The sequence below is a fragment of the Haliotis asinina genome, chromosome 1 (genome assembly GCF_037392515.1).
Source record: "Haliotis asinina isolate JCU_RB_2024 chromosome 1, JCU_Hal_asi_v2, whole genome shotgun sequence".
In the NCBI taxonomy this organism is placed as follows: Eukaryota; Metazoa; Mollusca; class Gastropoda; order Lepetellida; family Haliotidae; genus Haliotis; species Haliotis asinina.
Window position 1 is genome coordinate 96567290 of NC_090280.1, and position 16814 is coordinate 96584103.

Genomic DNA, 16814 nt, shown 5'->3' on the forward strand with positions numbered 1-16814 from the left:
AACTTGACATTTTATACTTATCCTTATGCTTAATTCCTCCCTATATGCGAAGATAGTGGAACACTTGAAGTGCCTTGAAGTTCCCTTCTAAACGTAGCAGACGTACAATACACTCACCCCTTGGCACCCTCCCTTTCACACCAATACGGTCACATGACCAGCCATGCTTGCCACTCATAAGTCCAATACAAGAATTACTGTGAATTCAGCATGCCTGAGAGTGAGAGTGGCGGTTGGGAGAGCTTGACGTCTTGAGTCAGGATAAGTAACAAATATCAATTATATTCAGAAAATTGCATATTTTTCCTTATCCTGACTCATGCTTATAATGCTTACAGAATCCAGCGGAAATGGCGGTATATAGAGGTACATTCAGTACTTCCCCACTATAACAGCGATAGTTCAGTCCTGTTCTTCCAATATTCATCTGTGAGATGTGGGGGGATCACATCCAGTTGAACTTGGCTTCTCTTGAAGCACTCGTTGACTGATGATACATAGATCAGCCAGCATCCTGCTAGTGTCTAATGCAACTGTATGTCAAGATTTCCTATCAAGACCAGTCATGGCCCTTCTTCATGTACATGTATCTTCATTACAGTGTCATAATTCATGCTAGCCTGTTCAAAACGTGCGTATGGACTCTCAACCGTTATACTCTGCACGGCGCTTTGATCTCAACAAGTCACATGATAAAAGGGTGAGTGAAACTCTGTGCATTTTATGGAACCATTAGTTGTTGTGCATGCCAACGATGTTCTCTGTGGCGATGTCCTGTAGGTAGCGATCCATACCAATCCACAGCATTTTCTGTGTCAATAATTCAAGCGATGTCTGGTCTAGTGGCTTGCAAAAAACTTAAAGCAAACACTTATCACTGTATTGGGACCCAAAGTACCTCCAAACTGTCCTCATCGGGCGATGAGGGAGAGAGTGGCAAGCATGGCTGGTTATGTGATCGTATTGGCAGGAAAGGGAGGCTCCCCGTGGTTGAGTGTATTGTACATCCACTTCAGTTAGAGGGGAACTTCAAGGGATTTCAAGTGTTCCACTATCTTCGCATAAGCATAATAAGCATGAGTCAGAATAAGGAAAAATATTAATTATATTACAATTACATGTTGTTATTGAGATGAGTTAAAACAAATGTTTAAAAATTGTTTGGTTCAACATGAAATCATACTTGTGATAAAATATGAAACCTGATTTCTTGTGTTGTGGGTTCAAATCCTGTCTACAGCATAATGAGCTCACACCTTTAGCCACCAAGCAATCCCTGTGCCCTATACTGGGAACTAATGGTCTGAGCTTATATGTGAAAACAGAAACTGAACAACTTGATGTTTCACTGCTACATGTGCTTCAAGACTTACCTTGACATTTTGCTGCCTGTTTGACAAAGTGAACACTCCCAAGGCACACAGCACATTTTGTGGCACGGGTGTTGAGGCCGGTGACAAAGCGGTGGGGGATGTTGTGATGCATGCGCTGCTGTTTAGGCTGTGGTGTTGATGGAGTTCCCACAACATAGGAGGCAACGTCTGGCATCAGTGTACCAGGGTCTGGTTGACTGGATGGAGATTGGGCAAGGGCAGCAACAGCAGCCTTCACCTTGGGGGTGAGAGTACTGGTACCATCCAAGATGAGTTTCTCACGGAGAGGACCCTTCAGCTTCAGTACTACAACAATCAAAACCCCACGTTTACAGTTTGTTGCTTAACACAGCACTCAACAATATCTCCATCACATGTATACAATCCATTGATCAACATCATGACCATAGATCTACACAACTGGAATGTGATGATGTGTCGACCTAGTTAGCAAGTCTGACCATCTGATCCTGTTATCCTCTTATGACAAGCATGGGTAGCTGAGGACCAATTCTAACCCAAATCGTCACTGAATTTTTCTTTGCAATCTCAAATCTTTGTGCAACACTCATAAAGGACAATACGAAACAGCTTAACCAAATTTAGAACTTTTATGCATTTGCAATGTTTCCCACTAAAATTAAGATGAAAAATATTCCCAACAAACTGCAAGCAAAGTCCAAATATTCTGCTAAACAAGGTCTATTGTTGTAGGACGTCTATGCTATCTGCTGCCAGTGAGTAAACATATACTATCTAGACGGTTTAACTGAGTTTGATCACAGCCATTTTATCCTCCAGTGCCTCATGTGATGATTGTAGAAAGTCCAGTCTTGCCAGTTAGGCTATAACACTGTCCGACTCTGTAAGCCAGGGCTCCAGTTCCACTTACAGTCATTGGAAAGCTGGTAGTTCTCCTGGCGTAGTCGGTCCAGCTGTTCCTGGAGTTTACAGTTCTTCTTCCTCTCAGACTCCAGACTGGCCTGAAACTCCTTCCATTGTGGAACAGGAGTTGGTGTGTCCTTGCCTCTCATGCTGCCAAAAATCTTGCCAGGCTGAAGGTAACGAGCAGTAAATAGCAACAACTGGTACAAATGACTGTTTTCACATTATAGTAAACACTAGTCAAAATGAGCCATGGTATCACAGTTTATCTTATTTAACGGTTAGCTAGAGTCAGGAAGACATACAACACTACTCCTATGTGTTAATATGGGCAAGTGGTGTTGTTTAAACAAGCACCAGTTCATATATCAACCAAATTAATGAATCTCACGGTTAATCCTGAACCGCTAGCTCAATCACGATACCTTGCTGTGACTGGTTCTTGGTGCCCAATAGATTCAATGAGTCATTTGGGTTTTACATTATCTATTATGGAATAATTCAGTCACATTGTGCCTGACACCTGGATTTGAGAGAACCGCCTAATATAACAATCTAAATGTTTAACATGTTGGTGAAATCACAGGCATGGGTCAGGTCTGTGCTGACAATTGGGCAACCAGTGAATGGCAGAGCCTTAGATGACAGAAGCTCTGGAGCTCCAGTACTAGTGTGGTGAATCTCATAAAGGTTGAATAATCCACATAAAATCATCCATTTTGCTTACTTACCTTCTTCTTCTTGGACATACTATCATGCCACAGCTCCTGTAGATAATCTATCAGTTTCATCTGCTGGCCGATGGTACTCTCAAACTTGTATTTCTCCAAGAAGTGGAGGCCCTAGCAAACAAAGATGTCTCTCCTAGAAGTTGACCATGTTTGTTATTAAAGCCAGTGATTAATGGAAAAGATTAATGATCACAGACTATTCAGTTCACAGAGCCTGTGTGAAAGGACAACATTATAAAAATGGGAAAGGTTTTTAGGGCTACCTGCATGGCTTCAGTAAAGTTTTCAAGATCAATCTTCTCCCCGAAGATAAGCTCGAACTTGTCCATGGCTTCATCAAGATTCTTCCTAAGCTTCAGGTTGTTCCCTCTAAGTTCCTGGTTCTCAGTCAGGATCTTGGAGATCTGAACACATAGTAGCAGTACATGAATGTGGTTTGTACATAAACCTGAAGGGTGCTTTTCCCTATACATTAGACATGGCATCATTTCCCGTAATAACTGCATTTGAGGTTTTTGTGTATTCCCAGGTTTTACTTTCTGTAAGTATGACTTATTTCCCAGTTTCACTTTTCGTCAGTAAGACCTCTTCCCAAGTTTGACTTTTTTCTGACTTTATATTTACATCAACATTCAAATTCAGATGATATGTGAGTGTTTGAAATCAACTGAAAAATATTGCCAAAGATCAATCTTAAAGTGCAAATATTTTCCCTAGCAGGAATGGAAGTGCATCTACATGTATCTGGTTATTAAGCAATTACTCTACCTAACGGCCACCAGGCCACCAATGTTGCCAGATTTGAATTATCTATTTATAGTTAAGCCTACTGTCACTAAATTGATTTTACTAGCGCTTCAGTTACTGTGATGTAGCTTCATTACACGATCATCTAATTATCCATCATTGACTGTTCACATGTATTTTAAAGCACTCCGCCTCGGTTATGGTTGGGAAAGTAAGCCCTCGACCATTGGGTGGACAGAAGTAAGGTTTCAAGCATTACATGCTCTCAGTCTTACTTTTCTCCACCCTCTAGTTTCGGGTCTTACTTTCCCAAACATTAAATCTGAGTCATGCTTTATCCTACACATAATCTATGACAGGATATGACCTAATACACCCTGTTAGTCATGTCTTTGACAAGCACTGGTCACAGAAAATTACCTCTAACGGTCATATTCATGGTGTCCACCTCGGAGTTATTTCAATTATATGACTGTTAGCTGAATGTTGGAGAAAATCCCACAGTGACTTTGCTGAAGAATAACATCACACACAATACATTGGTATATAATCAGCAGATCCTGGCACACATAAGAAATGAAACATAAAAAATTCCAGCAAATCCAGGTCCAGTCTGTTATCATACCTCCTCCTTCAGCTTGATCTTGTCCGTGTCTTGGGCATCCAGGATCTGCTTCTGGTGGCTAAGGATCTGCTCACTCTTCTCACACTTTTCTTTAAGATCAGACATCTGAAACATCAAACAGTCTCTTACATTGATCGTAAAACCTGGACATACATCTTAACCCCAGTGGATACAGACAGAGCAGTCATTCAGTGGTTGGCTACTTGATACTGAGACTGACCTTGGTGTTGGCCTTCTGTGCCTTGGCTCTCTCTTCCCATAGTTTGTGGTTTAATGCCTCTACTTCACTCTTGTGGGCAGCCTTGGCAGACTTCAGCTGCTGCTTCAGACTTGTCAAACGCTGGTCATTGGCAGATCTGATAATATTGTAGGAAAAACGTCTAGTTGGTTTCCTCACAAACATAAACACATATTTTCCAAAGAAACTAAAACTTCTATATGACACACTTATCCCCTACCTGGCCTTCTCTATGACTGACTTATGCCCTATTTCGCTTTATCTGTATGACTGACTTATCTCCTACCTGGCCTTCTCTGAGACAGGCTTATCCCCTACCTGGCCTTCTCTATGACACACTTATCCCCTACCTGGCCTTCTCTATGACTGACTTATCCCCTACCTGGCCTTCTCTATGACAGGATTATCCCCTACCTGGCCTTCTCTATGACTGACTTATCCCCTTACTTAAGACAGTAAGATAGACTTATCCTCTACCTGGCCTGTTCTATGGCAGACAGCCTCTGACTGGTTCCCTCAAGTTCCTCCTCTCGTTCATCCACCACCTGTTCATACGTCTTCCTGTACAACACACATGATTTTACTATATTACTGCAATGCCAATAAAATTAACACTGAAAGAAGGAGTAGAGCTGGACTGTTCTACAGAACTACAAACAATTTCCTTGAAATGACTTAACAGCCCTTCAGAAAACCTAGTCTGTTACCTGATCTTATTCCACTCAGCTTCACGCTTCTCGTACTCTGCCACAAGAGCTTCCAGGTCCTTCATCTGTTCTTCTAATTCCTTACACACCCCACGGAACTTCTCCACTTTCTGCAACACATGACACATAGGAACTGACACATACATCTGAGATTATTACGTCATTAATATTTATCTTTACGCAAACATTTTGTCAAATGCCAACATAAACTGATGACAAAGGACACTGACCTTGACCTCCAGTTCTATCTGCCTGTCTTTGTCATTAATCTGGGCCTTGACCTTGGCCAGTTCCAGAATGTCAAGGCTGCGCTCCTTCTGAATCTTCACCAGTTTCTCCTCCAAAGTCTGACAACAGGAACACAATAATCACTGCATAACTTAAACAAATAGTCTGACAAGATTCATGCATTTTCTATTCAGACAAAATTCTCCCTTGTTTCATATACAACACACAAGATAAATACCTTTCAAAGCACACATAATCCAAGGTAGACCATGGAACAGTTCTCACTGGGGTTTAAGAATAGCTCCAGACATGTTGCATAATTTCCATTCTATTTCATTCAATTTCCCCAATAAACCTGACCTTGTTCTGTCTGTTGAACATTTCATACTTGGACTTCAATAGATGCAGCTCTGCCTCCTTCTCATCTTGAGCCTGCAACAATAATCCCACAGAGGGAGTTATCTGACATGTGAGTGAGTTTAATTGTATTCCGCTTTTAGCAATATTTCAGCAATGTGGACACCAGAATTAGGTTTTACCCATGTGGAAAATCGAACCAGGTTCTTCAATGTGATGAAAGGACCCTTTACCATTAGGAACCATTAGCCTACCCCACCGCACAGTCTGACATATGATTAGGTGGTTATAAAGTATGATCACATGGTTACAACATAAAGTATGCTGTAGAAAAAATGAGGGACCACAGTATTCAGTTAATATAGTTTACTGTTACGGATTGGCAAATAAGGTTTAGTGTAACTTCAACTGATTATTTATTGCATAAATCATGGATATGTTGCAAACCAAATATGTAGAAAAGTCTTAAAAAATCAAACGCAAAATTTCAAAAGAAATGACAATATATGTACCAACAGAGACTTATGTAGGCAATGATAGGTGCAAGATATAGGTGCTTGGACTGTCAACATCAAAAACTCTGACTCACCAGAAAACAACCCAAATACCAAATGATTGTCCCAAGCTCACATAGTCAATGTGACCAGTTCAAAAGTATGATTTCAGATAAAACATTTCATTCCTTCAGTTTAAGAATGGGCGTCTTACTGATCTCACAAATTTTCACGACTATCTAAATGTACCATATTTCTCAATATTGTTTATAGCATCTGAAATAAGCCTCCTTTCCTGTTTGTTCATCTTGCCTAAACATTCTGTAACATTGGTCATATTTTGTCAGATGAAAATATGGGAATGGTACTAAAATATAGTTATCTGCCTTCTGCTATGTCTTCTGTTATGTCCTCTGTTATGTTATGTCTTCTGTTCTGTTCTGTTCTGTTCTGTTATGTCTTATGTTCTTACCTGTCTATGTTTTGTTATGTAAGGAATTCAAGACTACAAATGTTCACATTTTTTAGTAGCACAATGAAGGGGAACGTAAGGAATTGAATTTTCTATCCTAAACTGGACTTTTGAACTGGTACATATCTTATCACGAGCTTGACATTTACAGCCGAATGGTATAGTGCATGGTTACATGGGATTAACTGTAGTTGTCAGTAATTCTTATCTGTGTGGTCAAAATAAAAGTCACCATTTTCTATTGACCTGAGATCAGATTCCTCTTGTTAAAGACAATAATAAACAGCTATTGATTACACTGTCATGGTATGTTACATTGATACTGGATTAGAATCATTATGATAAAGAGATCAGATTCCTCTTGTTAAAGACAATAATAAACAGCTATTGATTATACTGTCATGGTATGTTACATTGATACTGGATTAGAATCATTATGATAAATGAAGGTGGAATGAAAAGCATGTCAGTAGATATCTCTTGAAACAGATGAGGCCATGAAACGTCCTCCTGTCGCCTACAAAACAGAAGTTAGTAATACCCTTCTAGGATTTAAATACAAAACCTTCCTGCACAAAATGGTCCTAGCTACACAACTGTTTGTTCTTGGACATGAGTGAGTGAGTGTTACGTCACTTTCAGCATTGTTTCACCAATTCTACTCATGTGGGGAATTGAACCCACATTGCCATAGAAATAGAGACTCTATTGCAAATGTCCACGAGAGAACCAGATGGTCAGGAAGCTGTTGTGTAGACCAATTTTCTAGACCTTTGGAGTGATGATAGAGGTGTGTACTAAAGTGGGTTCTATTTCCTGAAAGTTGACCAGAAAGCATTTACCCATAACCCAGGGCTCCAGAAAATGTTTCAACATGAGGAGTACGTACACCTTATGTTTTCAGTATAAGAGTAGAGGAAAAAGTTAAGAGTACATTTAGAGTGCTGAATGGAATTTAATGGCACGTTTCATTTTATATATGCACCACAACATTGCTACTCTTGTGTATACAGGTCAGTAAGCAATAAAGCAATAGTTTTTCAGACAAATATGGCCATAAATGATTCTAAATATGTACACCATTGCAGTAGTGGGCATCTGCTACATTTACTGATTGTTTTCCTACCGTATCGATCATATTTTTTATCTGTACATATGCTGATACAGCCCTGATCTGGAGCCCTGCATAACACATCCAAACAGTCCAGTTGAGACCAAGGGAACACCTATCTCATCCACAGTGGTGTGATGTCATTGATTACTTTGTGCAAGAAGGCTTTGATGTCAAGGTACATAGTGTATAAAATGTGATTAATGATATGAACATGATTAACAATATGAACATAATGAAACTCGCCACCCAATCAACATGATTATGTATAAAAAAGATTTCTTACGACTTTCACAACCTCCTGTGCGGGTTGGATGGCCAGCTGTTCATCCTGAAATATGTGACAACTCCATTCCGGTTCATAATCCAAAACATCACTCACACGCTTACAACCTCAGTCATCAATGCATAAGTCGCCCACATCTATTAGACCTTATGACTGTTCAACCTCATGTTCCCAACAGCAAGGTAAGCAGGCACACCAAATTTGTTTACTCATTCTGACATGGGGAATCAGACTCACTCTAAAACATGGTCTAACCCTTGAACTACTCCACCATGTTTCTTTGGAGTGCTTTTCATCTCACATAATAATCTAGTCTGGACTAGAAGAGAGTAACTGGGTATGGTTTTATGCTGCTGTCACCAACATTTCCCCAACATCAGCAGAAATGGGCTTTGCCCATGTGGTAAACCAAACCTGGGCCTTCAGCTTAGCGAGCAGACGCTTTAACCACTAATCCACTGCCCCATCTGGATCAAACAAAACAGACAGTCTGACTATGTTAGTCTCCTCTTACAATCATAGGCTGTTCTATGACTTCTAAATCCTGAATGAGGTCTTTATGGGACCCTTGTTCAAGAACTCCTGTGGGAGAACTGGACACAAGCCCATCGTAAGATGGTACCTAAAGAGATTCCACGACTTACGTTTCTTTTGACTCCTTGTTCCATGGCGTTGTTGTCCAGCTGCCTCTGCATCAGGTGGATCTGATCTCGCAGCTCCAACTCCTGGCGCTGCGCAGCAGACAGAAGTGACCTTGCCTCACTCAATGCCAAGTTTGACTCGTTCAGCTCTTGTCGCACGGAGGCCAGACTATCGTTGTTGTTCTGGTTTGAGTTCTAGTTGGAAAACCATGTCTGTCTAAATGTTCAGTAGAAACATGGTGTCCACACTCACTTTCACCCTTACATTCTTATTTTCAGAATCAGTTATATTCATTTACATGATGTTGCTAATTAATTGCAAAGTATTCAGAAAAGATGCCAAGAACTGGTGATGAACACATCAGTCTGGTGATGCTTGGTAACTAGTTCTATAAAAAGCATCAACCTTTCAGTGAATGTAATCTATAATAAAAGATAAGGCAAGCTCTGTGGCTCACCAAAATGTTTGTAAATATCATAATATATGAAAAATAAGTGAAAGAAATAACAAACATTTCTATACAAGAGGCATTCTCATGTCTCATTCATTAATCAAAGGTTGAAAGGTTGAAACTATGTCAAACATCAAAATAGAGCCTTTGTAATTCCTCCACATGACTTTTCATGCTAAAAATAATACATTACTATGATCATGTTCAATGTACACAGAAGGTGCCAACACATCCACTGACCTTGACCTGATCCTGTGCATCAAGCTTCCTCTTCAGTGTGTCAATCTCTGTCTTCAGCTTTTCATTCTGATCCTTCAGATCATCCACACCATCGGTCTCCTCCAACAACGTCTCCAGCTCCTTCTGCAGCGTTGCTGTCATCTCGGACAGCTGCTTCACTCGTTCCTCCAGCTTCACCTTCTCCTGTCTGAGACTGACCAGCTCAGATGTCTGATCACTACTCTTGCCATCTGCTACCTTCTTTTGGTCAAGCTGCTTCTGCAGACCATTAACCTTGGCCTCTAGGTATCTTTTTTCCTGCTCAAGGTCACCAACCTGATTGTCTTTTGACACAGCAAATGACTTTGTCCTTTTCAAACTATTTCTAACCAGCTGGAGCTCATTTACTTGAGATTCAAGCTTAAGTTTCTCTGTCTTCAGTTCATCTGCCTTTTCTGCCTGAGATTTGGACTTTTCCAGGGAAACTCTCAGATCAGCATTTTCCTTCATGAGTGACACAACCTTATCCTGTACAGAAGTTCTCCTACTACCTTGATCATTCATCTTGTTGATCTGTTCTTTACTACGGCTGAGTTCTTGTTCAAGATCCCCAGTCACTTTTTCTAATCGCTTGACCTTGTCTTCAAGGTCATTCTTTGCCTTCTGAAGGTCACTTTCATGCATGGATGTCCTTTTTCTCAAATTGTCCCGATTCAGATTATCTTTCTCCTTTTCAAGAATTTCAACCTTTCGTTGGAGGTCAGATTTCTCTGTCTGCAACCTATCAACCAATGAACGTCTGTTGTCACTGCCAGATTTCTCACAGACCCTTTTCTCCAAATCATTCACCTTTTTCTCAAGTACTTCTTTTTCACTTTCCAGTTTCTTCAAATTTTTCTCTAAAGATTGGTTCTCTTTTTCCAACTTATCTGACTGTTTTACCTTTGTTTCTAATTCTTTCTTTTCAGTTTCTAAGCGAACCAAGCAGTTCACCTTGATCTCAAGTTCTCTCTTCTCCTTCTCCAAATCCTCCATCTTTTTTTCAAGTACTTGTTTTTCACTTTCCAGTTTCTTCAAATTTTTCTGTAAAGAGTCCTTCTCTTTCTCCAACTTATCTGACCGTTTTACCTTTGTTTCTAATTCTTTCTTTTCAGTTTCTAAGTGAACCAGGCAGTTCACCTTGATTTCAAGTTCTCTCTTCTCTTTCTCTGATTTCTCCAGATCCTGTTTCTCCTTTTGTGTCTTCTTCAGCTTCTCTTCCAGATCCCTCTTCTCCACCTCCATCTTCTCCAACCGACTCACCTTCCTCTCAAGTGTTCTCCTTTCTTCTTCAGCTTTCTGAACATCAAATTTGCCTTTTTCCAAATCCCGTAACTTGTTCTCTAAATCTTTCTTCTCATTCTCCAGTCTTCCTAGCCGAATGACCTTTACCTCCAGATCTCTTTTCTCATCCTCTGTCCTCTCCAATTCATATTTCATCATCTCCATTTTTTTAACTTTCTGCTCTAAGTCTTTCTTCTCAAGATTAAGTCTTCGTACAAGCGATTCCTTTTCCACCCTGTCATCCTCTGTTCTAGACAGTCTCTGACTCTTTTCATTGTGAGACTTTTCTACATTTTTTAGCTTGTCCTTAAGCTGTTCTACCTCCTTAAGCTGTCCCTGCAATCTTGTCACCTTCCCTTGGAGTTCACTATTCTCAACTTCCACCTTTTCCAGCTGCTGAACCCTCTCTTCTAGATGAGCCTCCTTCTTTTCAATTTTTTCCAGGTTCTCCTTTTCAGACTTCTCCATATTCTTCAGCTTGTCCTTTAGCTCATCCACTTCAGCCTCAAGTCTCTGAAGCCTGATCACCTTTTCCTGAAGCTGATGCTTCTCTTCCTCCACTTTCTCCAACCTCCGAATCTTCTCCTCTAAAGAAGTCTTATCCTTCTCCAACTTTTCCCGAATACCTTCCCTATCCTTCTCCCCACGTTCTATTCTCACTATCTTCCTCTCAAGTTCTCGTTTCTCCTTCTCCACACCTTGCAGCTGTTCCTCAAGCCTGTCCTTCTCCTTCTGAACCCTCTCAAGCCGCACCAGCTTGGTTTCAAGGTCCTGTTTCTCCCGGCTAACACTCCTTAACTTCTCCAGCTTCTGTTCCATTTCCTCCTTGTCCTTCTCCACTCTCTCCAGCCGACTCAACTTCCTCTCCAGTTGACCCTTCTCCCTCTCAATCTCCTCCAACTTCTGAACCTTCACCTTTAAATCTTCCCTGTCCTTCTCCAAGTTCTTCAGCTTCCTCTCAATCTGTTCTTTCTCCTCAGACAGATCTTCCATTTTGGCCTCAACAGTTCTCTTTTCCTGCTGCAAAGAGTTTATCTGGACATTGAGTTCTGCCTTTGCCTTCATGTCCTCATCCTGACTGGCTGACCTCCTCTGGAGGGATTCCATCCTCATCTGGAGGTTGGTCTTCTCCTCACATAGCTGCTGTATCTGAGTCTTTGACTCAGTAAGACGGCGGTCAGCAGACTTCAGCCTGTCAGCCAAGTCATCCACCTGTCGCTGCAGAGAGTCTGACTGGGCATGAAGAGAAGCAATCTTCTTCTCCAGGGTGAGCTTCTCCGAAGTCAACTTCTGAACAGAGGTGTCAAGTCTGAAATCAAAACACCTGCAGTATGACCTTATAGCTTACACCTACTATAATGAAGAAAAAAGCCTTTCATGGTGATTAATACTGACTATGTATTGAATTCACAGGTGTGATGGCAAATTTATTGCATATATATAGCTTCATGATACGTGCCTTATTTATAATGACAGCCCACTGAGATAACATGCCACAAGTTTATGAGGATAATCCGCTCAGGGTCAATCTACTGACTGTGGGCCAACCAGTCTTTCATTTTTTTTTTTGATGATAAGCATCAACCGAGCCTTATGAAGTACCTGTCAGGAATCAAATTAGCCACCTTCTGCTCCTTCAAATGGCCAATGCACTACACCAGCTCTCTTCAATGACACCAAAACAACAACAAGCATCAGTCCCGATAACGTTTTTGGTCATTGAGTTATGTACTCATATATGTTCATCTCAGTTGGGTATCCTAATTTTCCTTTGATAAACTAAATATATTATACTCACCTCACTCAAACTCAGCTGGTATTTTCCACTGATTGTGAAAACAAGACTAATGTTTAAATGTTGGTTTACCTGTATGTTATTAATATTTGATATGTAACACAAGAATTGTGTTTTCAAATAAATATTTGCATAATGTACGCAGACCTCCAGCTTATCTGTACCTCCATCAGAGCCTGAGCATGCTTGATGATTTGTAGGTTCACGCATATATTTAACTACTAAGCAAATCAACCCACAAGTATTGAGTGCTGACTGATATGACATGATGTAACAACTGACCTTGAAGAGTATTCCTCCTTGATATTTACAACTGACCTCGAAGAGTATTCCTCCTTGATATTTTTCTTCTCTCTTTCAGCATCCTCACATTCTTCCTGAAGTTTGGAAACAAGGATAGACAACTCCTCCAGTTCCTGAAAACAACATCATGTTGTACTTCATAACACGCTCAAACCTCGATTCCTTTCATGAAGTAACACCCTGACTGTCCTAAGTCAAAGTTAAAGTGGTCTCATCATCTTAGCACTAAGATGGTTTAGACAAGCTGGGCCATGAGATTTCTTTTACAAAGGCACTAAACGTCTGAGCTGTGCCAGAGATCTTCATGTGAGACCAATGAAAGTAATGCTGAGGTTCCAATAACACATAACTAGACCGAAGAACGTAGCCATGCTTATTTTCATGAGATACAGTGTTCCCAGAAATTATTGAGAAAATCTTTGTTTTTTTCTAATGATGCTAAGATTGGAAAAAGGGCTTTCACTATGCACTAAGCATACTAAATAAGGGAGACAACTCTTGGAGGCTTAGAAGGCAGCTCATTACGTCAAGAGTTATCTCCCTTGTCTGAGCAGACGGCTTCCTGTGTTGACATGGCACAATTTACAGCAAGAGAGAAAAGAAAGCTCATTCTAGATGATTTTGAAAGGGGTGAGGCTGATGCTAAAGTGTTAGCTTGTAGACATGGTATTCCTCTGTCTACAGTATACAGAATATTCAAACAGGAACCGGGATAGAGCACAAAGCAGGGGCAGGTCGGCCTAGGAAATTCAGTGTTGTGGATCGCCGAAGACTTGGGCAGATTGTGAGTAGGGGCAAATTGAAAAGTGTTGAGAACATCAGAAATGAAATGATTAGCAGAGGAAGTCCTCAGGTATGCAATGAAACAGTTAGGCAGGAACTACAGAGACTTAATTGGGTGAAAAAACGTGGAATTCCCTCGCCGTTGATGAAAGATGCACAAAAGGAAAAACGTTTAAACTGGTGTCGGGCTCATGAAAATCAAGATTGGGATAATGTTTTCTTTTCGGATGAAAATTCTGTTTGGCTTTTCCCTAATTGTGTGAAAATTTGGACCAAAGATACTGTCAAACCTATCTACCAGCGACCAAAACATAGCCCGAAGTTTCACATGTGGGGTAGCATATCGGCTCGCGGAGTGACGCCATTGTGTGTTTTCACGGGAAACTTGACAAAAGAAAGATACGTTCTAAATGGTCACCTTCTTCCGACAGCACAAACATTGTATGAAGATGATTGGATTTTCCAGCATGATAATGACCCAAAACACACTGCGCGCTACACAAAACAGTGGTTGTCGGGCGACAATGTTCAAGTTTTAGACTGGCTCAGTTACAGCCCAGACCTAAACCCAATTGAGAATGTGTGGGGAGTCATGAATGACAGAATAAACCAAAAGGGACTGAGAAATATTGAAGATATGAAGGCCGAGGTGGTCCAATACTGAGATACCCTGTCACACGATTACCTACAAACTTTGATAGGTAGTGTGCCTAGGCGTATTCAGGCATGCATTGCTGAGCGAGGAGGTCTAACAAAGTACTAAAACAAGACTGAGACTGTAAAAGGATGATGTTTTAACATGTTTATGTAAGTAAAACGCCAGAAGTTAATAAACGTAATGAGTTACATGACGCAACATGATTCTCAATAATTTCTGGGAATACTATATGTCAAGGACTTGAAAAGAGAAATACATCAAATTAAGGTTGGGTGGTAACTAAATCCATTTCTATTGTTTCCAGGCCTTAGGTCACTTTGGGAATATGATTGCTGATGTATAACACATTCATGAATCTCTGTACATACTAATACACTAGAAACCAGAGAGGAATCTTTCAGACGTTGTGATATTAATGCCCGTAACTGATAGGTTGTTTTGTCTGTTTATTGCTTACTGCCACACTTGGCAACATTCCAACAGCTTGGCAATGGTCTGTAAATAATCAAATCTGGACCAGACTATACAGTGATCAACAGCATGAGCATCAACCCATGCAACTTAAATATAGTGATATGTCCCAACCAAGTCAGTGAGCCTAACCATAAGTTGTGTCTTATGACAAGCATGGGTTGCTGAAAACTAGAGCTGTGACGATATATCGTAGTACTGATAATCATGATACTTTATCGAACGATAAATATATTGATACTTTCTTTCACATTGTGATACATATCGTTCACCCCAAAATTGTTAATTATCACTAGAAATTGACAGTTATGTCAATATTTACACTGTTACTTGACATCAAAATACACCCTTCTAAAGAAAATATCTGAAGATAGCATATCATGATGTGTATAGTATCATATCGTTTCTTAAGAAGATATCGCGATACGTATGATATCGTGAATTTTCTGTATCGTCACACCTCTACTGAAAACCAATTCTAGCACTGATTTTCACAGGTCTCTATGTACAGTAACATGAGGCACTACCTTATTCTGTTTGTCCAGGAGAGCCCTGTGCTGTTCAGCCACCTCCTGCTCCTGCTCAAGCTCTTGCTCCAGGCTCTGCTTCTCTTTCTCCAGCTCCTGTGTAAATAGAAGGGAGATCACTTGTCTGTCTGAATAGCAGCGACTTGGGTTACACTCTGCTTTTAATAGTTTTCCAAATCATATCACAGTGCAGTCACCATACTGTGGAGTGACAGTTGATTGTAATGATCATTGAGACAAACAAGTGTATGTTTGTGATATGTCCAAGGGAAGCAACTCTTCACAATGAACTGCTGTACCTAGACTACCCAATGTCTGAATTGTGCACTTTTAGGATGTCTCTAATAGTATTTTCTATATATCGTCTACTAAAAATGAGTAAACTGGACACACAATTGGCTTGAGTTGTGAGAGTAACGTTAGTGGTGACAGTGTGATCTATGATTACCAAGAAGAGGTGACTTTGTGTGCAACAGTTTGTGGTCAAGTAGCAAACTCAGCAAGTTTCAAGTGAAAACATAATCTGGTCTGAATCAACTCGGTGGCATCATGAGCATCGATCCATACAGTAGGGATACAATCCACCAAGTCTGACTAACTGATAAAAAAATCACCAAGTGCTAACCATGACTTCCACTTTACCCACCTGCACCTGCAGCCTCAGCTCACCAGACTTGACCTGCCTCTCGGCCAGGCAACTCTTCATGGTGGACTGCAGGTCCTGGCAAATAATAGATGCAGCATTGATTAACATACAACACCTTGAGTGAACCAGTATTACCTACAGAAATACAGAGACACTTGTATTAACATGAAGTATTCACTTCTTCACCGAGACCATGGTATGCACAGTTGTGGTACACATTCTGGCTTGTAGAGGTGTAGGGAATGTACAGGTGTGGAGCTGACCTTGATGAGCTGTTTTTGGTCCTGCACCTCCTGCTGGTACAACTTCAGGTGATTGAAGAGACTCTCCTTCTTTTGATTTTTGCTCTCATTCAGCACATTGTTCTCCGTCTGCTGCTGCTGCAGTTTCTGGAAGGACAACACAACTTCACTCAAATACACATACTAACATATCAACACCACCACCTAACCAGGCTTTCTTCTTATGAACACAGGATGGTGGGTTAACCTCATGGTTGACATGTTCACTCATGTCCCAGGTCCAATTTCCCATAGAGATACAATGTGTGAAACCTATTACCAGTGTTCCCTGATACAGTGTTCTTGGAAGCTTGAAGCCTCTCCTACTAACACCCTCCAGGTAACAATTAACGTAGGCGTCACTTCCTGTCACTTTCAGGCCATCACTAATTTTAGGATACAAGCTAACGCTGAATTTCTAAGAAAAACAATTTCAAATTTCTATAAGTTCAAATGATTTG

General features: G+C 40.6%; 1 protein-coding gene across 2 annotated transcripts in view; it reads right to left on the reverse strand.

Annotated features, from left to right (window-relative positions):
* The window catches only part of LOC137255942 (citron Rho-interacting kinase-like), a 43365-nt gene that overhangs the window by 12013 nt on the left and 14538 nt on the right, over window positions 1–16814 (reverse strand). The window contains exons 17-33 of one of the 2 annotated variants that reach the window (XM_067793551.1): window positions 16336–16461; window positions 16073–16147; window positions 15427–15522; window positions 13003–13100; window positions 9588–12198; window positions 8899–9090; window positions 8255–8299; window positions 5895–5966; window positions 5537–5653; window positions 5307–5416; window positions 5077–5160; window positions 4582–4717; window positions 4362–4466; window positions 3253–3393; window positions 2990–3100; window positions 2266–2428; window positions 1374–1679 (exon numbers count right to left, since the gene is read on the reverse strand). In XM_067793551.1, coding sequence (XP_067649652.1) covers window positions 1374–1679; window positions 2266–2428; window positions 2990–3100; window positions 3253–3393; window positions 4362–4466; window positions 4582–4717; window positions 5077–5160; window positions 5307–5416; window positions 5537–5653; window positions 5895–5966; window positions 8255–8299; window positions 8899–9090; window positions 9588–12198; window positions 13003–13100; window positions 15427–15522; window positions 16073–16147; window positions 16336–16461 — 4588 coding nt within the window. The remainder of the gene's footprint in view (window positions 1–1373; window positions 1680–2265; window positions 2429–2989; window positions 3101–3252; window positions 3394–4361; window positions 4467–4581; window positions 4718–5076; window positions 5161–5306; window positions 5417–5536; window positions 5654–5894; window positions 5967–8254; window positions 8300–8898; window positions 9091–9587; window positions 12199–13002; window positions 13101–15426; window positions 15523–16072; window positions 16148–16335; window positions 16462–16814) is intronic. The other variant, XM_067793559.1, reaches the window with a different exon arrangement.